Genomic DNA, 24,308 nt, shown 5'->3' on the forward strand with positions numbered 1-24,308 from the left:
CTTTTTTTGGGGGGGGAACATTGGCAGATATTTTTTTTCTCATTATGAGAGTCAACCACGTCTGGCTCATGTGAACATTAAGGCTGCCACACACATGTATTTAGAGATGAGTGCTGGTGATTTAGACAGTAGGTGGTTAGCCAGTGCCTGGGTATATTACCTGTAGAGCACACAGAAGAATTACATGGTAACTAGATCTGTTCCATGAGTTGGATGGCCTTGTGTAAGTCATCCACCTTGTGAGTTGTGAGATTTTGCTGCAGATTTCATATGCTAGGCAGTACACTAGTGATATGAATGTTAGATTAGCAGTGAGCATACAATAACATCCAATATTCTCAAGCAGGACATTGATTATCTTCTGCTCTAGGCCGAGCTCTGAATTTAAATCCCAAATTTAAAGTCTCCCTCTACTCCTTTCCCAGTTTACAATCAATTAAGGACATGACAGTAGCCACTTACAGTACAGTAGTTGTACCAATATTGTTACAGTCCAGTAACAAGTATAAAGATTCTCTCTTTTGTTCTATCACCCTAATCAGGTGGCCAGTGGCTCAGTGGCCTTGCACTGCTGCCTCATAGCAAAATGTTTGTGGGTTTCATTCCGGAATTATCTCCTGGCCGTTTCAGCATGGAGTTTTCAGGTTCTGTCTGTGCTCATAAGAGTTCTTACAGATCGCTCTCCTACAAATGTCCCTGGCCACCCATGAGGTGAGCAATTCCACTTAGCTCCTTGTCGCCTTGGTTCCTGGTCGATATGGCCGATCACTGCTCCTGGATGCCAACACAGGAAGGATATCAGGAGGGGATAATGCAGAGATTCATTGTGAGGCCACTCCAGCATGTGTGTTGGTGTCACTGCTGTCTGTACGCATGTATGTGTTCAACTTGCATGACTAATACATTGTAGATTGTCTAAATTCTACTTGTATCTGTGAACACTATGTGGCCGTCTGAACATCACACCTACACAAGCATGTTGGCCATCTCATTTCAAACCATGGGAATCACTGTAAGATGGAGTTGCCTCCCCCATTTGCTGCAATAACAGCTGCCATTCTTCTGGGAAATGTGTCCATAAAATTTGGGAGTGTATCTGAATCTCTGCCCATTCAGCATTTGTGATGTCAGCCACTGACATTGAAAGACCTGACTCGCAATCACCGTTCCAATTCATCCCAATGGTGTTCAAAACCATTTCATGGAAGTTGCCGACAAACAGTTCTTGCGTTGATCATACTTCTTAAGGCAGCTTGGAACTGTGGTTTGTGATTTAACAGACAATTGAACATTTTATACAACATGTGTCTCAACACTCTCTCTGAGTAGATCCATAACACTATTCTGGATGACATGTTTTGTTGGCATGGTGAGCAATGAAAAAGAGCCAGAGAATCAGATGAATGCTGCTGAAGAGGATGAATAGCACCACTACAGACAAATGGGACTCTGGTCACACAGAAAATGGGCACTGGTGCTAGAGTAAACCTGATCACTGTCAGACATCAAATACATTTAAGAAAAGCCAAGAATAAACAAAAAAAAACTACAACACTTGGACTGAAAAACTACAATTAAACACATGCTTGGACACACGCAGGCTGAAAGTAACAAAATAAAATAAGAAAAGTGTGCAATCTTCTCTGTTGTAGCTGAAGTACTTAATTCATTGCTTGGAGATGAAGACAGTGAGGATTTTGGGCTTGTGAAAAGAGTATATTGAATCAACACAGTTGTGTGTCAATCAACTGTTGACTTAATAGTACAGACCTTTTCTGATGTTTTCAAGGGTTCCGGTGTACCACCGTTCACATACAAAGTATGTGAAATATTCTACAGAGCGATGGTCACAATATCAATGGGCTGGATGGAGTTTGAGCCTCTGTTGATGACATAATTGTTTGGGGCTATTCAGTCCAAGAACAGAATGAGAGGCTGATGACAGTGCTGGAGTGGATACAAAGGAATGGACTGAAACTCAACAAAAGCAATTGCCAATTTGGAGCTCAGGAAATAATCTTCCTCCGCATCAAGCTCTCTCTACATGGAGTGCAGCCCGACAAAGACAAAATCACCGCCATACTCGACATGCCAAGGCCCACAGACAAAACAGGCATGCTACGCACAATGGTGATGGTGAACTTCATGTGTAAATTCATCCCTAACCTACCAACATCCTGCATCCATGAGTTCCAAAACAAGGAGAATGATTTTAAATGGACAGCCCACCATGAGCTTGAGTGGCAAAAACAGTCTTTGACTCAACAAAAAGGATCAAAGTGGCGACAGATGCCTCAAAGAATGGAAAAGGTGGAGTACTCGCAGGCTGAAGGTGAGCACTGGGATCCGGCAGCATATGCATCCAGGTCCATGACTGACATGTGAATGTGCTTCAATTGAAAATTTATTCCTACGATTTGTGTTTCTGGTTTAGAAAAAGCTACATAGTAAGTACTGTATGTCCTGTTCTGATTCACCATAGAGACAGGCCATTGTCTGTTGGTTGCCATTATCAAAAATAATCTGAAGGAAATTGCACCCAGAATACAGTGATTGATGATGAGAATGCAGATAAGATTTTGAATTAATCTACACACCAGGGAAGCCCCTGATCCTTGTCGATGGACTAGCACAATCTGGGAGTTTGTGGGATATGTGGTGATTATGGTACTCTACTGTTGACCACTAGATGTTTTAAGGCTAGTTAACTGCTGTAAAATTGTTGATACATCAGAGTAAGAGGATGCTATGGAGAGGTAACATGTTGGCGCTAGTAAAATGAAAAAAGGAGTAGCACAACAATTGTCAGTAGATCATTTCAAATACAGATAAAGATACATAAATACAAATAGGGTAACTTAGTGCAACTATGTCAAGTGTGCAAATATGGAATGGTTTAAAGAAGTCTTAACTAGGCTCAGCTTAATCAGGCTCAGCTTAATCAGGCTCAGCTGACGGGTCGGTCATCTCATCCTTTCTTTCTCTCACTCTTTTTTATTTCATTTAATTTTACTGACACAACTCTTCCTCTGGCCTCGCCTTTTGTGTATAGAATTGATGAGCTAGTCTCTGCCCTTTCAATGAGAAAGGTGACATTTACTTTCCTTAGTTGGAAATGTGGCCATCAGGATATTAACACTGAGGACAGTAGGTGTGTACAGCATTTGTGTCAGCCAGCTCAACCAGCCAGCAGAAACTCCAGATTATTTTATTATTAAAGTAATGTTCTGGTTAGGTTGTGCTATATTTAGACATACATACACAGGAACAGGACTTCCTGTCACTTGTCTCATATTCATGATCCATTCTCAGCCAAACTATATTCATCACTGCTGGATAAACACACCTGGCAGCAGAATGGCAGAGCCAGGATAACAGAGTACGCACATACACACACGCACATTCGTCCTCAATGGCACTGCAGTCGCCACTGCCCGTCACCGTGGTAACAGAGTAGAATAACATTTAGATGCCTCTGTTGGCAGGAGTCAGTAGTATACCACAACGGAGACCATATTAAATCAACGGTACCATTTTTTTTTTTACAGTTTCATTTTTGCAGTATGATGCAAGAAAAACAACCAAAACAGTCCCGCTTATGTTAAGTGTGACCATACTGTCCTTCTTTTGTGTTTCATTTCTATGTGCTGTCTAGTATCTGGCCCTTTTTATATCAGCTGTTCAATGATTCTTTCGACAGAAGCAATACGACCATACAAACATCCAGTGTATTAAATGGACCCAAGTGTCTCTACAGTGTCAATTGTGAGGGAATTAACCCAAAGTAAGACAAAAAAAGAAATATATGAATACAAATATATGAGTATTTCACATATTGCCGAATATTGTTCACCTTCCAAAAACAGAACACTGACAAAGTACAATGGCGGTAACTACCCCACAGAAAACTCTGGGACAGATTTTGTACAGGCATAGAGGCTTTATTTGATTGCCCTTGTTTCATTTAGAACAGAGTTTTATTTCAGCACACAAAAGATTGGTCTTTACATAATACTGCACAGCAATGGACCCAGCCCAACTCCAGTGACGGCAACTCATAAACAGACAGCATGGCTACAATGAGATTTGGGACTGATGTTATAACTACAAAATCGGCATTCTTTTGAATCCGTTTTGGTGGATGTTGGAGGTAATTGGGTTTGGGATTTCTGAGTATTACATGTGAAAAATATTTTACTACAGGATATGAGATGCACACTAATGAACATCATGTTTTAATAGGAATTCTTGGAAATGTTTCCAAGATGAAGTGTGATTACAATGACACCCTTGTGTCATTGTGAGTCACACTCCTAAACACACACACACATTTCCACACATACAAGTGAAGAGAGATTCATCATGTGACGCAACACATCCTCCTGCAACTTTTCTTTGAATTCATGCGAGCCATCAATCAAACCCGAATACAACCAATATTTTCTTGGCATTTTCATTTACAATTGCACGGCAGTAATTTCATTGCACTTACACTATTTACAAGCCATCATATTCATTAAATAAAACAATTGGTGATAAATTAAAGGATTTTTATACATAAAAAAGTTTTATTTCACAATAACAGTAGTAAGTTACACAAACACACATGCATTGACTGTTAAAGTTCTCTATATTTCTCTCACTCCATGACAAACATCTTAAATGCTCTTTGACTTACAGAATAGTTGGAAATGGCACATTTACACACAAAAAAACACTTTCACATATTCAACCTGTAATATTTACAATTGTTTTTGGTTTACATTAATACATTTTAGATAACAGAATACATTCACTGAAGAAGACTCAATAATTGTCTCAGTACATATTTTAACATTTAGGTATTATCTTTTGTCAAACGTGTAAAATGTGTCTTACTGTATGCCTGGGACACAGTACCTTACTGTTACATGGAAATAGAGGGTCAGTAAGGAGGACTATCATTCTGTTATCCATTCTTCTGTATTTTATTATATTAAACAAATACAAAAACAATACATACACAGAGTTATCAGACCCATGGACTGATTATTCTATGTAAACAATATTAACACCTCCACAGTGACAGTCTGAATCAATGATTGTCCACCAAGCACTGACATAGAATCAATCTGGAGCGGTATATTGACCTCAGAGGTGACAGTTTCAAAGTCGGAAATATTTTAGCACTAACACTTTTGTTCAGTGAATTTTAAGAATGGAAACTCCACGGGACTGTCTTTAATGGCAGTAGTTTTTCCTGAAACAAACAGTGCATACCGCGCACACAGGGCTAAGAGAGTTAAGAACACAACTTGGGAAATCCCTATAGGTGTAACTGAGTTTAAGGGAACGGGTTCCTTATGGCAGTTTAGTCGACCAGGACAATGAAACAGTTTTGTAAGCTGATTTTACATTACACACAATTACAGTAATTAAAGTACTGCCACCAACAAGAAAGGTCTGGTAAAGATGGACCATCACTGTCACTAGAACACTAAGAACATCAGAACTGAAGAATGTGCTATTAATGCAGACATTGGCCAAACAGCTTACCAGGAAGGAGCATTTGAGGGAAAGCAGAATCAAGCAGTTGTTACAGCAAAAGCAAAGAGCCCTTCTTAAGCAACTGGACTTTGGACCCCCAAATACATCAAATCAAAAGTCCAAAACGTTTTGTGTCATCTTTCAAACTCAGTGCATTATCCTCTTCCTTCTCTCCCCTTCTCCAATTCCCAAATCCTTCAAACCAACAACCTCTCCCCCCACCTCTCCTTCCCCCTCTTAGCCCTAAACAAAGTGGAGAGGAAGAACTCTCCCCTTAAATAAATTATACAGAATGAGAGAGCACACCGATAGGTGGTCACTAGACTCTCTGGCACCCCATATCAGCCTCAGGTGGCATTTTCTTCTTCTTCCTCCAGGTGGTAGTTGAGGGTGATGACGGCACTGATAAACTCACCCAGCTCCACAAAGTCAGCTGTGATGATGTTGATGCCGCTCTCGCCAGGCCTCTGGGACCGTATCCACTGCATCATACTTGGAAGAGCCCTGGAAGGAACACACAGACGCACCATCAGGAAATGCACACACATACGCCAAACAAAAACATATCCCCATGCGTACACTTGCTCATGGATGTATTTCAGCAGTACATATAAAAAGAAGGTTTGAGTAAGGATAAACCGACAAGCGATTTTGCTAGAGAACAGGAAGGGAGTGAGTCACGGTTAAGGAGCCAGCACTGTTAAAAGGTCCTCATGACTCAGCAAGATGAGGGCTGTCTGAAAGCCAGACACAGTGTCTGATTGTCTGAAAACTGTTGGATGCAATTATGTGGACAAATTTGAGTGGGACTATGTAACATTTGTGCCCACTTCACATCTCCCCTGCCTTAGTTATTTCTGTTTGTCTGTGGTGGTGTGAGGGCACCTTATCTTTACGAAGTTATACACATGCTGTAATGTATCTTATATGATTCAAAAGTGTGCTAGACATTTTTAAAATATATAATAAATGACTCTGGATGGCGATAACAATACAGCTATCAAATTTAATAACTGAATTACTGATATTTCCACAAAGATATCCAAGCTTATAAAAAGAAGAACGTGGCTGTATATACATAAAGACAAGACAAAAAAGGTGTACAGAGTGCATTGCCATGCAAGTAGACAATACAGACATACTGTACTGTACATTGAAATGTAACGTACAATATTAACAAATTAGACTAATGGAATGAGTTGTATAGGCACTGTCTATCACCTTGTCTATTATCTACCCTTGAGCTATTCCAGTAGAGAATACCTAATCAATTAAATGCCATGAAAATATTTTTTTAATTAACAATAATAATGGCATACTGTGTACAGAAGTGTGTAAAAGAGATTTTTTTAACACATACAGCATCAATAAAGGCACTTGCAACCCTGTTGAATTTTATTCATTGATATTTAAATATGTTAGAATAAATAAGCTCATTATATAATAAATAGCATTTAAGGTTTAAAAAGTGAATTGATTAAAATTATAATATGTTTTGTAGTGTTATTATGCATTTCGATTGAGTTCATTAATAATCACGTTCCTTTAAAAAGATCCAATCAGGGGTCAGGGCTGAGAGGTCGTTGGTTTGAAGGGAGAGAGAGGAAACGGAGAGAAAAGGAGTGAGATTGGCACAGAACACTGTGGCGGTATAAATGAGTAAAAGACTAAGTTTATAGCCTAAGGGTGAGTGTGGGAGTCAGGTGGCTGATCGATTAGGGAATCAGGCTAGTAATCAGAAGGTCGCTTCCCGGCCGTGCCAAAAATGATGTTGTGTCCTTGGACAAGGCACTTCACTCTACTTGCCTCGGGGAATGTCCCTGTACTTACTGTAAGTCGCTCTGGATAAGAGCGTCTGCTAAATGACTAAAATGTAAAAATGTAACGTAAATGTATGCAGACTACGGACAGTGAGTCTTAACAAATCTTTGAAGTACATTGCCGGTTATGTGACTGTTGTGTAAGACTCGTATACAGAGCACTAGCTAGTCATATGATTTAGCTCGAAGCTTCAACGAACTGTGGCCTGTGAGTGCCTGCTTGGCATGGACGGATTAAGAAACCACGGGACCAACGGCGATTATTTTATTTTTTAACACTTCATTTTTTTATTGTGAGATTAACGAAAGATTTTTCTATAAACTGTTCAAAATCGTTTTTTTTAAGCTCATGTAAGGAAATCTCACTTGTCCTTGTTAAGGCCTACCAGTAAAACATTTAAAGGAGCATACAGTGAAATGTTATGTGTTATGATTGAGGGGCTCCATTCAGACAGATCAGGGGTGGATAACATCATAATGGGGTCTTCATGAAGAACAACTTAACAGAAATGCCACATAAACAGTGCATTTGTGTGTGTTGGGGTTGTTTAGACAGAGCTCTAATGCTATTGTTTTGCACTTGCTTTTTGGATTTCTCCCTACAGCGTTGAAGGGCCCATATTGCATGGAGTACTCAGCCCCTCTAAAGTCCTATAGATAAACTGAGGGGATTAACACTCACTTGAAAGGTATCATGATGGTTTCTTTCTTGTAACATCTTCAAAGTGAATGTTTAGGCTATGCTTTAGTTTTTCAGAAAGACTTTTAGGGCCCTGTTATTGACATGAATGACTTAAGCCTAGCATATACCGGCTACGGCGCATCGTATCATATCAATACAATGTTAATAACAACGCACGGAGGCTCTGGCTAAGGGGCCCCTTGGGCTCATGGGCCCGGTAGGCCCGTTCGTTAATCCATCCCTGTTGCTCGGTTGTCTTGTTGTTGTTGACATGTTTCGATAGTGCAAATTTCCAGGAGCATCGGAGGTTAGGACGTTTACCTCACCAGCACCACCAGGAAAAGTGCTGCAACGGCGAGGACATCAAACACAGCAACAGTGATTTTGGGGTTTTGGTTTGAGGCGCAACGGCGCGAACGGATATTTTGTTGAAAACTCCAAGGCATGCAACAGGCCTGCAACATGGTTGGTTAATTTGATCGCCTGTTTTTCCATTTAGTGGACTAGTTAAGGTATGTCGGTGTTACGTGGCAACTGGTTACCAATTTAACTGGTTTACCAGCTGTGCGTGCACCTATCAGTCTGCCTCTATCACTAGATTTGTCACAAATTCAAAACATATTACTGGCGCTTTTCAAGTCGGATCTCATATTTGCTAAGTAGGCCTTTCGGCTACGTGCGCACTACATTAGGCTACCATTCGCAACAAAATAAATGGAGACAAAATAAAACATTTGCAGGCTCGCATGAAGTGGGATTCGATCGCACTAGAGCAAAAACACGTCCGCACTAGAGTACGCTAATTTACATCGCAAGCTATACCAGCTCACAAACTCGAGCGGAATCGTTAGGCATTTCTTAAACGTTGGCCTTCAGATAACATTTTGATTTGGCTTCTTCTGATTCAACTGGTTCCCATAGACACTACCCAAATGTTGGCTACTCATCACGTATTTGAAGTTGTCTCAAGGCAATAGGGCATATTAACCACAACCACCATTTGTTCAGAATATACAATTATGAAATGAATTGATTTCAAAAGATATAGCGAAGAAACACTCAGGCTACACAAAATTACATAGGAAACGAATGTTTCCATGTTGTGTTACGCGTATTTTGATCGCATTGTCTGGGTTAGAAGCGACGTTCTTAGTATGAATTTGTAATATGTGGTGTCAGAAGGAGCTGTGATGTCGTGGAAAATACGGCTATTGCCTCGAAACAACCCCAAATACGTGCATAGTAGCCTACATTCGCGTAGTGTCTATGCTAACCAGTTGAATCAAAAGAAGCCAAATCAAAATCTTACCTGAAGGCCAACGTAGTTAAGAAATACCTAACGATTTAGCTAAAGTTTGTGAGCTGGTATAGCTCACAATGTAAATCAACGGACTCTGCGATCGAATCCCACTTCATGCGAGCCTGCAAATGTTTTATTTTGTCTCCATTTATTTTTTCGCGAATGGTAGCCTAATGTAGTGCGCACGTAGCCTGTAGGCCTACTTTCATATTTGCCACAGCAAATATGAGATCCGACTTGAGAATCGCCAGTAATATGTTTGTGAATTTGTGACGAATCTGGTGATAGAGGCAGACTGATAGGTGCACGCACAGCTGGGGAACCAGTTAAATTGGGAACCAGTTGGGACGTAACACCTGCTTAGTTTAGCATACTGAATTGAGGGGTGTAAAGATTTGTTCAATGAGTGTATATTTATTTCATGTGAATTTATATATTTTTAGTAAATATATTAAACGTGTTTCTTTTTGATCACTGTTTAGGCATTTGGGTTTAAACAAGTAATATTAGGGGTTATTATACAAAACTAAAAGGAATCTAAAGAGTACCACACCACAATATTTAATTAATTAGAGGGAGAGACCTTTTACTAAAAGAAGAATTAGGGGAGCGCACTCCAAATTAACAGAAGGCATTCTGAGGGGCGGTACACACTGTTCAAGAAATGGGTCTTACTTTTATCAGACAAGCATCATATGGATTGGTGCTTGGATTCAAATGGCTAAATTCTCAAATACAAAATATTTTATTTTTACCTGTTGATGACAAACTCACCTTTCTGTGATGGTCTCCCTCAGTCCGCTGGCCACCCCCTTCATAACGGTGCTAGCCTTGGGTGTAAGGACTACCTGGGACACAAAAAAGGTCCCCTTTCTCCTGCAGCCACAACAACCAATCATCAGGTCATTACATGTATTGTCATCTCACAAATAAATGTATTGATATTTCAGCACTGAGGATGGAACTATCCATAAGTTAATCATCCCAGCAGTATCAGAGTGTATCAGTGCAAAGCAAAACATTTAACAAAAGCCAAGTATGGGCACTAATATGCTGCTACTCTTTGGTCTCACAGCAATCTGAAAGCTAAAACTCAGGGCATTTTATGTTTTTTTCAGAGATTCAGGAAAGTTTTGCTACTGAATAGGTTGCACAGGTTATGGGTGTGTCAGGAGAGAAAATAGATCATTTATGATTTATGGAGATGTTGAACAACCCCCACAGACTGCTACATCTAGAACTGCATGCAATCATTTATCAGTGACAGTCAGTGCATTTTAGTCTTGGATCTCAAGAACACCTGAGCAATGCAAAGCCAAATTATTGGCATTGAAGTCAACCCAGAAGTCAATCCAGCTTGACTCCTAACAAAGTTTGTAATAAGAAACAAGAACATTTAGGACCTCAGGTACAGACTTTACGAACAATACACTTCCTATATTGTACAACTTCTGTCTATGTGAAACCTATAGTCATATGCTGTTAATCATATGCAAAACTACCAATAATTGTGTATAAAGTCTTCAACTTAATGGACTTTCTAGTGGAGTGCCTGTGATGTAGTGGGTGATAAACAAGAAGCTCTGAGACAGTTTTCCCTACTCAAAACAGATAGGCGGCCAAGCAAACTTTTCAGAAGCTACAAAAGTGCACTTTGGGTGGCATGAATAATTTCAAATGCCCAGACCGTTACACAGCTGTCTGTGTTTGACAAGAGCAGGAGCATGGGATCAAGAGCCGATCGTCTTTCAGTATGAAAATAGTGACTGACAGTTTATCAAGGACTGAGACAGTATATGTGAGAGGTAGACAGTGTATGTAAAGAGAGAAAGGTTGTTACTTTCAATGAGGGAGACAGACAAGCACACAGTGAAATAAGAAGGGAGGAGAGATGGAAACCTGCGGTCAGCAACAGAGGTCTGGAGAAACTGGACCAGTTTTTCGGTGTCAGTAGTGTTGGCCCAGGGGGCAGGCATCATTTGGCCAGGCCACAGGAAGGGCACCTCCAAAGCCATAGGGCTGTGGTAAAATACAAGAACTTGGTACTCCCTCTCCCACAGGTATTGCAGACTCACCTGGTGAAATAAGTTAAGATATACAGTTGAAACCAGAAGTTTACATACACTGTACAGAAATACATTACTTTTTTTCTCACTGTCTGAAGTTAAATCAGATTAAACCTCTCCGGTTTCAGGTCCGTTAGGGTTACCAGAATTATTTAACTTGCTAAATGTCACAATAATGAGAAAGATAATATTTTAGAGAATTTTGTATTACTTTCAAGGTCAAAAGTTTACATAGTTCCTTAGTATTTAGTAGCAGTGCCTTTGAACTGCATGGTCAACCGTTTTGGGTATCCTTCCACAAGGTTCTTACAGTACTCTGCTGGAATTCTGGCCCATTCCTCCTGACAAAACTGGTGTAAGGAGTCAGGTTTGTTGGCCGCCTCGCTCGCACACGCCTTTTCACATCTGCCCACAAATTTTCAATGGGATTCAGGTCAGGGCTTTGTGATGGCCACTCCAAGATATTGACTTTGTTGTCCTCAAACCACTTTTTAACTATTTTGGCAATATGCTTAGGGTCATTGTCCATTTGGAAGACCCATTCGCGCCCAAGTTTTAGCTTCCTGGCTGATGTCCTGAGATGTTGCCTTAATATTTCCAGGTAATGTTCTTTCTTCATGATGCCGTCTATTTTATGAAGAGCTCCAGTTCCTGCTGCAACAAAATAGCCCCACAACATGATGCTGCCCCCATGCTTCACAGTTGGGATGGTGTTTTCAGGTCTACAAGCTTCCCCCTTTTTCCTTCAAATGTAACAGTGGTCATTATGGCCAAACAGCTCCACTTTAGTTTCTTCAGACCACAGGACATGTCTCCAGAAGTTAAGGTCTTTGTCTTGGTGTCTTTTTGCAAACTGTAATCTGTCTTTTTTATGTTTCTTTAGGAGTAATGGCTTCCTTCTTGCTGAGTAGCCTTTCAGCCCATGTCAGTGCAGGACTCGTTTTACTGTGGATAATGACACTTTCTTACTAGCTTCAGCCATCATCTTCACAAGGTCTTTAGGTTTTTGTTCTGGGGTTGATTTGCACATGTCGGACCAAAACACGTTCATCTCCGGGACACAGAGCCCGTCTCCTTCCTGAGCGATGTGATGGCTGGACATTCCCATGTTTATACTTGCGTAGAATTGTTTGCACAGATAAACGTGGCACCTTCAAGCATCTGGAAATTGCACCCAGGGATGAACCAGACTTGTGGAGCTCCACGATTCTCTCCCTGATTTCTTGGCTGATTTCTTTTGACGTTCCGATGATTTCAAACAAGAAGGCAGAGTGTTTGAGGTGTGGCCTTAAAATACATCCCCAGGTGTGCCTTCAATTAACTAACATGTTGTCAGTTAACCTATCAAGAGCTATAAAAGCCATGACATCATCATCTGGGCTTGCCCACGTTGTTTAAGGACATAGTACTTTTGGTGTATGTAAACTTCTGACCTTGAAGAAAGTAATGAAAAATTCTCAAAAATTTTCTCTTTCTCATTATTGTGACATTTAGCAAGTTAAATCATTTTGGTAATCCTAACGGACCTGAAACAGAAGAGGTTTAGTCTGATTTACCTTCAGACAGTGAGAAAAAAAGTCTAATGTGTCTTTTTGTACTGTGTATGTAAACTTCTGGTTTCAACTGTATATATATGAGAGAGAGAGAGAGAGAGAGAGAGAGAGAGAGAGAGAGAGACTGCTTGCATTCTACAACTACTAAATAGCAACCGTTAGGATGATCAATCATTCTTATCTTGTGATTGGCAATATAGTAACATTTCATGAATCACAAGTTTCCTCTGTCGGAAGATGATGTATGCGCTGTTGGGGATATGCACTGTTTTCTACATTACATTGAAATGCGGGCCGCAGTTTCTGTAGCTGTATGTACATGTGATGGCATTCTGTACATAGTACACTGTGTGATGTCTCACATTTTGGTGCCGCCCCCATTAACAAATACACACACACAACATACCTCCTGAGCAAATACGACAGGGCAGAGACGCTCTCCAAACACCTCTTTGAGCATGGCCACTAGCTTCTCATGGTGAAGGTTCTGTACGCCATAGAAGTGGTTAAAGTCCAGGAAGACCACCTCCCTGGCATGGGATGACAGGAAGCTGCTGATCTGCTCTAGACCTTCCCTCACCTACACAAAAATAAATCACCACCAAACACAAAGCAAAATACCAGGAAGTCAAAATAACAGATAATTCCACTGAAGCTACTCAGCTAGTAAGCAATTCAATTACAGTTAGGATTGCTTTAGATAAAATCTTAAATCTTAAAACACATTTACCGTAGCACTGAAAAGTCCGTGAGCAAAGTACAGCTCATTGTCTGGGTCCCTGGGCTTGGTGGAGATACGCAGGTCAAAGAAGCGGATGCCTGCTTCTAACTGACAGGTGAAGTTCATGGTCTGAGTGGCCAGCCACTTCCTCATAAGCTTCTTAGCCACAGTGCCAAAGACTGACACAAAGTTCTGGACGGTATCAGGTTGTTCTGGACCCACAGGGGACGCTTCATCTATGTAGAAGCTAAAGGAGTCGTGGGAACCTGAGAGATGGTAGACATAATGGTTATAGTGGACTGCCTGCATGCTTCTGTATCTGTTTATTTGTTATTTCGGTCAACATTGACATTTTACATTGACATTTTACTTCTGAAAATCAAGGATCAGAAGTGCATAGTTCTATGAGTAGGCCAAGGTTGGAGGTTGGCCAAGAATTTTGCCAGGCAGGGTAAAACAATCACATCATTTAAGTTACATTACTATATTAACTCCTCAACTACAATACAGTATTACATATTTCAAGGCTACAACAGTAGCATATCATATCATATCTTAATGTAAGTGCAACATCATGAGCAATTTTATGGGTGCAGTCTGTAGAAGACTTGTAAACCAGAATCCATGATACCAGCTTGTCTTGCTCACATCTACCAGATCCCATCTCAATTCAACAGGGGTGTTGTTGGGTGTCACCCCATATCACACCAAATGGCCTCAGTGTAAAAAATTGAATTGGCCCAAATCAACATTCATCAGCCTTTTGTCTCCAAAAACCAGATAAAAAACTTCACCCCAAAACAGACATTTGGAACTCTGCTCCAGAAGGACCCTTTACACGGACACTACAATACAGAGAGAGATTTGTGTGGTGATGTTTGCTTTTCTTTTTATACTATTTTGATTTTAATTAATGTTCAATGGAACCTCCCTGCCTTTCTTTCTAGGTCAGTTTTGTTATACAACTAATAGTTATACAATGAACAAACCATTGATCAATATTTTGTGGAAAAATAAGAAGGCATAAAACAAAAACATAAGATGACAATCAAAGGAGACGGCAAGGCATATACATATCTTTATGAACATAATCCTTCAGAGGTTTTTGGGAAATTGTTTCCATATTGTTTAATTGACTTGTTACTCTTCAATATCTATGATCTTGAGTGAATTAAGTACAGACTTTAATTCTTATAGAAATTGCCTGCGTTCAGACCTTTCACTAGTTAAAAACATTTGGTGGATCATGAAACGAAAAATATGACAAAGAAGACCCAGGACTGTTGAGCAGCAAGAATCCTGTAACAGACACAAAAGGGACAACATTCCTCTCCCACAACTTCAGCAACTGATCACCTCAGATCCTAGTCATATACAGACTATTGTTAAAAAAAGAGGGGATGCTCTACAGTGGTGAATCAAGAGCATTTTACAAAAAAGATACAAAAGATTAAAAATATTGTTTGTACCTCTTTGGAAGGACAGAACAATAATTTGTATCTGATACAAATGTCACAGTTGTTCCAAAGAATGGTTTTGTGAGGAGAGAAATTATGGACAAACACCAACTTGCAAGCTCAAAAGGCTTGCTGAAGGCAGTTTGTAAAACCCTGAAGATAAAATCCAGGACTTGAAGGCCTCCTTCAGTTTTCCCAGATATTTAAAGTCCTTTCCTGGAACATTTCAAATAACAGACCCATCACAATCCTGAACATATTCAAAGTTAGACCAGAAGCCTTGGAGAATTGGTTAATAAAATTAAGAGAATTACAAATTGGTTCTCGTCTTGAAAAGGATAATCTGCCAGTTGGAAGATCATTAATCTTTAACTCCCTACCAACATTTTTATTCCTTCAAAATCTCTGTCCCTTACAATATTCATTGACGACTGGAGAGGGTAAAAATTCTGGGGAAATTGCAAGGTGTGCTGATTTCCATAACAGCTTGAAGCCGCAGGAATTTATTTGGGATTAATTCTAACATTATCTGCAAGCCAGGTCTAATCACTCAACACCAGTGCCCAACCTCCCTAATGCTCTTGTGGCTAAATGGGAATAAACTCCCACAGCACATTCCAAAATCTTTGGTCAGGTTTACCAGAAGTGTGGCAGCTGTTATCACCACAAAGGGGGTGGCAACTTCATATTAATGTCCATAGTTTTGGAATGGGATGTCCAACAAGCTTATAAGGTGTGATGGTCAGGTGTCCACGTTCCTATATGGCCCAAACTATTGCTTTTTCTCAACATATTTTGCTCTAATTGCTGTAAAGAATGACAGTCTTCCTCACAGTTTTTGTTGAGTACTATGACACTGTGTGCCCTCCCCATTGTGTGGTTCTAGTAGCAAATGAGTGCAGCACTGTCAACATACAGACAGTCAATACAAAACGCCAATAGTCAGAGCAGGGTCTCCACCTTGTTCCTGAAAATGAGGGTGTTCTCTGCAAAGCTTGTTCAGCAACACTGATTCTCATTCATGGCCAAAAAATTGGCTTTTACAATTGGGGTTGGGGCAAAAATCTACAGGATGATAGATCTAAGAGAACAGGATTGGAGAGTCCTGACCCATTTGGTTTGCATTGGTGCCAAAGGTCACATGAAGGAGCATATCATTTTTTCTCAAGACTGTCCAGCTAACCACAGTCATCGTTCCCTGCTGTTTGTGTGTCTATCTGTATCCACCCAAATTTCTTGGGGGAAAAGGAAAAAATGATTGTATTAATACAAAACTTTTAAGTCAGGTAATCACAAAAATTCTACATCATTAAAATAATTACTGACTGCAGTGCCCATTGAGAAATATCCTGTAATGAACCATGTGTAAAAAACAAAACTGACTGTGAGATAAAGGGGATAAAACACTGTCCTGCCAAAAACATAACCTTGAGTTTTTCTTACTAATGTGCAAGGTCAAAAGCGTTTGATGACTAAAATATGTGCAGTGAGCATATCAGTGAAATCAGAGACGCTATGGGGTCTACTGTGTGTTCACGGCAAGAGTCTATCCAGAGTCCTACTGTGTAGTTGATGTGAAGAAAGCCTGTTTCATGCTTCTGATGCACCTTTTGTGTCCACCTGTCATGAAAATGCCATTATCTCTGTTGAGCTGGGCTCAGTGGCATCCACAGCAGGCAAACTAGTCAGTCAACCTGGCGCACAGCACGATGATTCGACAAAAACATGCCTGGATCTATGCTAACACACAGAGGCCACATTTTGCTCCGGTATTGCATATGAAGGACTATAGATTAACAATATAGGAAGTATCTTGTGCTTACAGTAGATACTGTATTTCTTTGATTACATAAAAAAATGTTTTTGTAGTGCAACGTTTATACAAGGCGGCGTTTGTACAAGGATTCATTTATTTAATCAGTAAATAAGAACAAAACTGGGAAAGTACAAAGCAGTTCATTTATTATATATTGGGTGGTGTTTATCTATATGCATAGGGTACTACATTTTAATACAACCTAATTTTGTACCATCAGGCACCTGATTGTTTATAGGAACCAGCGACCTACTCAATCCCAAAATTATTCCATCCATATAGTGGAGTCGGTCTCACTGACTTCTGTATTCACTGCATGAGCAAGTTACCATGTTATTTTTAGTTTGTGAACGTTAGACAATAGCGCAGTGATTATTTTATCCCCTGCTGATTTTGTATGTTTGCCCACTGACAAAGAAATGATCAGTCTATAATTTTGATGGTAGGTTTATTTGAACAATGAGACAGAAAATCTTCAAAAAATCCAGAAAAACGCAGGTCAAAATTGATTTGCATTTTAATGAGTGAAATAAGTATTTGACCCCTCTGCAAAACATGACTGTACTTGGTGGCAAAACCCTTGTTGGTAATCACAGAAGTCAGACGTTTCTTGTAGTTGGCCACCAGGGGGGTATTCGTCGTAGCGAGCTAAGCGGTTTAGCGAGCTAATGATGGGGACACACTACAGGGTAATTGGGCCGATTTCGCCCTTCCGACAATCCTAGGTAAAGTCCCGATTTTCCTGATGGTTCTACAGATTATTTTATCAAATGTTCCCTTGGTGTGAGGTGTGTCAAGAGTGACCGAATCTGCTCGGAAGGACGTCGGAGGCGCCCCGATCGCGAATTCTAAATATTCAACATGTTGAATATTTGCGATCAGAAATCCTGATGTGTGGGGGGAACCCCTACGACATACGCCGAGTTTATAAAGTGAAACGAAACAATATCCGATCAGAAAGCAAGCTGAGAGAAGACGGAAGCATAACAAACGGAGTCACGGCGCAGCACAAAGTGAAATTGAATTTATTTTTGGCAACAGCAAACCCTATTCTTTTTTGCCGTGAATTTTCTGTGAAAATCATTCCAAACACTATCATCGCAATTTATTCCTGCATATCGTCCGCCATGCTTATTGTTAAATCTCGACAGGTTTCGCAAGATTTCTTGTGTTAACAGTCGGGACACTGGTTGGAAATCTGGTGGTGTGTGGTGTGCTGTCTATGTCAACCACACACCACACAACCACACACTGTAAGAGCAAAACGGCAAAATGTTGGATTTTTTGACCTCATGTTTGTGGTCTATCACAGTTCACAGTATCACAAATTTGACAAGATTTAAAAAATCGTTTTGTGTGTCCCCAGCATTATTTTCAGGCTAATATAAAAAATGTATGCTTTATGAGTTTGTGCTGCTGTATGTAAATATGTAACGCTATGTTTTAAGAAATGTCTCGTCTTATCTGTTATGCCTGTGCTTTTTATGTTTCACTATGGGAAACGTCATATCAATGTCTTGACATCTGAATAAATTGACAATAAAGCTACTTGAAACTATTACCATGCTTCAGACTCTGCATAGCCTTGAGATTGTTTGCGTCAGTAGCCTATATTTTTATACAGTAGCCATAGGCGATGCAGAAAATATTGGCAAAGCCGCAGCATGCGGTGCTGTAAGAAAAGTGTAGGCTATTTGTCGCTTATCCAGCTGATGAATCAATTCATCATATTCCCTGGCCATGTCCCAGTCAATTAAATCAAAGCGGGATTGACACATAGGCCTATATAGGCTAGTACATGATATAAGCGCTTTCAGTAGGCCTAAATATATCCTCATAAGTGTCTATGAATTCGTATCAATTAGATAGGCTACTCTTTGGTCTTGTTTTTATAGCCTACTTAAACACTAGGGCAGGGCAAAACCAAAAACGGGGGCATGGCTGTGCCGTGACAAAATGTTCATTGGCAAACTTCAGATGGGCCTGAACTTTCTTGAGCAGTGGGACCTTGCGGCCGCTGCAGGATTTCAGTCCTTCACGTTGTTGTGTGTTACCAGTTGTTTTCTTGGGAGATTGGGGCCGAAAACAAGGAACCTTAAAGGCTCCAGAGTGGCTTCAGCATGGTCCCAGCTGCCTTGAGGTTATTGACAAGATCCTCCCGTGTAGTTCTGGGCTGCTTCCTCACCGTTCTCATGATCATTGCAACTCCACAATGTGAGATATTGCATAAAGCCCCAGACAGAGGGAGATTTTACAGTTATTTTGTGTTTCTTGCATTTGCGAATAATCGCACCAAACTTCTCACCAAGCTGCTTGGCGATGGTCTTGTAGCCCATTCCAGCCATGTATAAAAGACACCTGGGAGCCAGAAATCTTTCAGATTGAGTGAAATACCTATTTCACTCATTAAAATGCAAATCAATTTATAACAATTTTGAGATGCGTTTCTCGGGATTTTGTTGTTATTCTGTCTCACTGTTCAAATAAAACTACCAATACAATTATCAACATATAATTTCTTTGTCAGTGGGCAAACGTACAAAATCAGCAGGGGATCAAATAATTGTTTCCTTCACTGTACACCAGGACAACACCAGTTTTTTGGCTGGCACCCAGAAGATCCCACTCCGCGGCCTTTACGGTTCCTTGTGCTTGGCCCCAACCTCCCCATATGGTGGAAGGTTAGGACACAGCGCATGCACACACATACTGACTCACAAAATCTATGATCACACACAATTGTTTTTTATGTCACAAAGACACACAGGCTTTACCTCTCACTCTCCTAGGCTCATCACTCCAGCCCTGCATAGATGCTTCAGTAGGCCACAGAAGTCAGGGCAGTGGGAGTACTGTGGTGACCACACAGCCTACAGCTATGTCCTGTTGTTGCGATGACATGCTACCACAGCAGTGTATAAACATACCACCAGCAACATGGAGCTCAGAGAACAATGGTGTATTTCTCCTGTTCTTCTGCACTGTTGTTCCATCTATATCACTATAAAGATATTTCATTTCAAAACACTATATCCCCATTTGACAACATTGGCCATGTCTCTACTACCACGTCTCCCTGCTTCCCCAGTCTTTTTACGCTCTCCAGATGAGAGATCACTTCCTGGTGTGGTCCCTTGTCTCGGATAGAAGGAAATGGAGGGGCCAGCTCAGGCTAGTTTAGGGTCAGTCAGGGGCGTAGCTATGGGCCCGTGACCTACAAGTGCCCGGATACAGGCCCTAAATTGCAAATCTCCGGGCCCCCTTATGAAGTTATATTGCTTTACCGCTCAGCTAGGATGCTGAGTGTTAGCATTGGTCGCTCACATCTCAGATCAAATAATATGACTTAGCGGCAAAACAATCTTAATTTATAGTAGTGTATAAAGCGAAGGATCCCACTGATTGTTTCACCAACAACATTTTGTTATTTCCATAAGCATGATACTTAAGTTTGTTTTAAGACAATAAATCAAATTAATTTGTTAAATAATTCATTGTATTCAAAAGTTTCAATATGATGTTAAGGTAAATTCATACTTAATTTTTTTATATACCTGTCCACTTAGTATTAGTTCATTGGACCTTGAACCTCTTGTATAGTATAGTTAGACTTGTTTAAACTTACACCACTTTTGCAAGATTTACTCCTATGTTGAATGTATGCACCTTCCTGCCAAAGTAAATTCCTTGTCTGTGCAAACTTTCATGGTGATTAAAACCCTTTCTGATTCTGAAAGGCATTCTGGGTCAAGTTAGATACTTTGTTTCAAAGCAATGGTTGAGCTAGCAATTGAGAGACAACTGTCAAAATCTTTTTTTACCAGAATTGAAAATGTGGCAAATGTACCTACTGTAAATGTATCAGCATAAAAGTGGAGCTGTTGGCGTTACCAACAACAGGGAACTGTTGGAAATCTCTGTGAAGGGGGAGGGTGTAGTAGCCTGGTCCTAACCAGACTCTTGTACATTTCATTTGTACAGGTTAATTTCATTTGTACAGAACAGGTAAGGGGAGTTGTTAGGCACAACGCAAAGAGTGCCGAAAACCCCCTTACCTGTTCTAAAATCAGCGCAAAACACGGACTTGCGTGGCTTATTGCTTTTCTAAAACTGTTACCACAAATATTTGATATGGTTTCATAAATAAAAACAATTAGAGACAAAATAGTTTAATAATAAACCGGCATTCTTCCGCCACTACAAAGTATAGTTCCTAAATAAATCGTTGCCACGCAACAGCCAGATGGACACCTTTGTTTAAAAAAAAATCTGAAATAGGCATATTCGATGCGCAGTCATATGGAATGTTAAAGAATGTTATGAGGACAACCTGTAGGGTTATGCTGGATTTTACAACGGCATGGAACGCAATAAAGCCAATCACAATCAAGGATGGGAACAACCAGTTTTAGAAAGTAACGTAATCAACCACGTCACCAAAGAGCGCTTGGGTTGAATTCGTTTTCAACAGACATATTACGTTGCTCTGACTGGTTGTAGGTCTATCCAATTGAGCGAAGAGAAATTTGTTTTACGCGTTCGGTTGAACCACACCCTATACTCACAGCCCAACGGAGAGTTATCAGACTCATATTCTGACTGGAATTATGAGTATGACAACGTCAGGCAAAACTCGAAATTATGAAACTAGTGGTGGCGCATCGTAACAGCATGGTAGCAATAGGGTTAGCGTGACATGCAATTCCTGAGTGATTTTGTCGTTTGTTTGACACCCTCAAGTTTAACAGAAGTTAGGCCTATTAAATGGTGGCGGATTTAACAGTAGCCTAGCATTTCCCGTTTGGGTTTTGTCATTTTTATGTGATCATCCACATTAATGATCAAACTTTTATTTTTTGACAGTAACTATAGTGGAAACTTTATTTTGTTATGTTTTGTGAGTTTTGGCACTTTTCAGTTGCCCGCACACTCACCTCAAGTTAATTTTTACACATAACACCGTGTGCGTGAAAACCAGCGTACGCAAGCTTTTAGTGCGTACGTACGCAACGTTTATACATGATGCCCCCAGGTGAGTAGGTGAGGATGGGCTGTGAATGGGCTCAAATGTGGAAAACATTTTACTAAATCAATTTATGAATGGCCATTAAAAAAGTGCGAGGTTGTTAAAGTTTTAATTCAATAAAATCAGTTACCTGGTGAAGGGTTTGGCTGGGCAATAATATTATGCTGCTGAATACATTAACAGTTGGATTCATAGGGTAAACACATTTAGCATCTTAAGTATAATTGTCCTTTAGTGATCACGGTCACTGTGAATGTGATGTGACATTTGTCTCTCCTTCATTCGTCTCATTTCCTCTACATATTGTCTTACATTGCCTTGTTGAAAGTCAAGAGAGAATGGTACGGTTTAGTAATTAGTAAGTACTTATTAAAGTAAGTACTTATTTAGTAATTGTGCAATAAAACATAGCTAAAAGTGAACAATTTCAAAAGAATCAGCAACTTTTTGATTTGGCAGCAGATTTTGCTGTTCTTGGTAATAGGCTCTTATCAAGAAACGTGCAAACCTCAGCCCAACAGAGGAATAGAATAGATGTCCAAAAGATATGCGTACACAAACTCAAAGAGAACAAGCACACAGATGATGTTTGTAAGCCAATGGCATGCAGGCTAATTCTGTACTTCAAGGAGTTACAGAGAAAGAAGGTGTAATAATCATCTGTGTCCAAATGACAGGGGCTGAAAACCAGCTGAAGATGCAGGGAGCAACTGGGTCAATTAAGAATAATGATGGTGAATTAGAGAGAACATGGCACACTCGCTTTCTAAGCTGACTGCTGGGTCATGCTGGCCGGGCAGAAGGGATCTCAATATGTGTGTGTGTGTGTATTTAGAGAGACCTCGCACCTATTTCTGCTACAAGTTCCCTTTATCACTATTCTATATTAAACTGGATAGGATCAAATCATCTTGCTTCCAACATGAGGGCTTCTTAAAAGGTTAATGTGTGTTAAGAAGCCAACACACAAACACATGCGCACACATATATCAAAGTCACTTTGTTTAATGGGTTTAATGGACATGAGATGTGTATGTGAGAAATAGAGATCTATAACAAAATTATAATGGATAGGTATAGGGTGAGAGAGAGAGAATTAGTGTGTATGTGTGTTAATTACTGGCTGGCAGATATGGAATTAGCCAGATGATAATTAAACATTCCAGATCAGGGGAGGGAAATCAGTGGCCGGATCATTATCTCCAATCAGTGGTAGAGTCTAAGAGGGCATGAATGGCCAAAGGTTTCAAACAGCTGGCTCCATATTACAGGATGTACCGTTTAGAGGCTAGTACAAAATCATGGCCGAAACCATGCATGTCAACAGGCACAAATCCATAACCATTGTTAATTGTCTACACCGGGGAGGCATGGCCACGGTTCGAAAAACGTTCGTCTCACAAGAGATTCAAAAGAAAATAGGGCGGAAATACGGAGTGTTTATTGTAATAAAGATTAAATAAAATGCTATAATCGGATGCTGAATCCATATGTCGTCTACACATCAATTGACATGACACAGAACACTAGAGCTTCTTGCGTCTCCTGCTTGGGACCGCTAACACTAAGCGAAATGGCAAGCCTAGCTCTGTTGCCGTTTTACATCACTCAAGTGTAATACATTTGCATGTCCACGTTGGATACAGATTTAAGATTGCTGTTCCTTGAATATTGCAGAGCTGTAGGAGTGTACTGATACAATTATTAACAACGACCGTGAACAACCTATCTACACATGGTTCAGGAGTCTTGCGCAACAAGTTTGATTCTATTTTAGTGAGGGTTTGTTCGTGCCAGAACACGCACAAAAAAACTCCCTATTATAAATTGTATAACAAAATGTTACATCCCATGCTTAAATGACCTATAAATAATCGGACAGACACAATTAAAAAGACATATCCTGATATTATAACTCAATCATCTTATGGTGTTGTGCCACTACTGACTACTGCGTCAATTTTGTGATCACATCCCGAAAGATTTTACGCATCTGTAGTGTCAAATGTTGAAGACTTACCGGGAATAGCCATGTTGGTGAGCGGAATATTGTGCATGGTCTCCGGTAAACTTGCCATCCAGTCCACAAACCGGAGGTCGTTTTTCCCGTGAGACGAAGCCATGCTGCAACGATGCTATATCCAATCGTTCCGGTCCTTGTGCGGGTGTTGAGTGCGCCTCCCTGTACTACGCTCGGTAACCTCGCCACACCGAACACTCTAAAAAGACACCAGTGTGACCAATGACAGTCCACACCCCTTGGGCGCGTACACATGGATGTTAGCTAGCTAAGTTGACAGTCCATGAAGAGTTGAGCTATTCATTGAGAGCTGGGCTGTAG

The 24,308-nt window shown here is 40.3% G+C and overlaps 1 protein-coding gene across 1 annotated transcript; it reads right to left on the reverse strand.

Annotated features, from left to right (window-relative positions):
• Positions 1–3,920: 3,920 nt before the first annotated feature.
• On the reverse strand, positions 3,921–24,185 carry plcxd3 (phosphatidylinositol-specific phospholipase C, X domain containing 3). The gene is made up of 6 exons (XM_084690127.1): positions 23,988–24,185; positions 13,678–13,934; positions 13,354–13,527; positions 11,228–11,403; positions 10,103–10,204; positions 3,921–6,030 (listed from the first exon to the last, which is right to left on the reverse strand). The coding sequence occupies exons 1-6, from the start codon at positions 24,088–24,090 to the stop codon at positions 5,874–5,876; spliced, it is 969 nt and encodes a 322-aa protein (XP_084546253.1). The 5' UTR covers positions 24,091–24,185; the 3' UTR covers positions 3,921–5,873.
• Between the last annotated feature and the right edge of the window lie 123 nt (positions 24,186–24,308).

The sequence above is a fragment of the Hypomesus nipponensis genome, chromosome 24 (assembly GCF_054491055.1).
Source record: "Hypomesus nipponensis isolate SF chromosome 24, ASM5449105v1, whole genome shotgun sequence".
NCBI classification, from domain to species: domain Eukaryota; kingdom Metazoa; phylum Chordata; class Actinopteri; order Osmeriformes; family Osmeridae; genus Hypomesus; species Hypomesus nipponensis.

Coding starts and splice junctions, on each gene's coding strand:
- plcxd3 (XM_084690127.1), bottom strand. CDS start 24,090: ATGGCTTCGTCTCACGGGAAAAACGACCTCCGGTTTGTGGACTGGATG. Junction 13,528..13,677: donor ACGGACTTTTCAGTGCTACG/GTAAATGTGTTT, acceptor ATTTTTGTGTAG/GTGAGGGAAGGTCTAGAGCA. Junction 10,205..11,227: donor ACCTCTGTTGCTGACCGCAG/GTTTCCATCTCT, acceptor TTGTGGCTGCAG/GAGAAAGGGGACCTTTTTTG.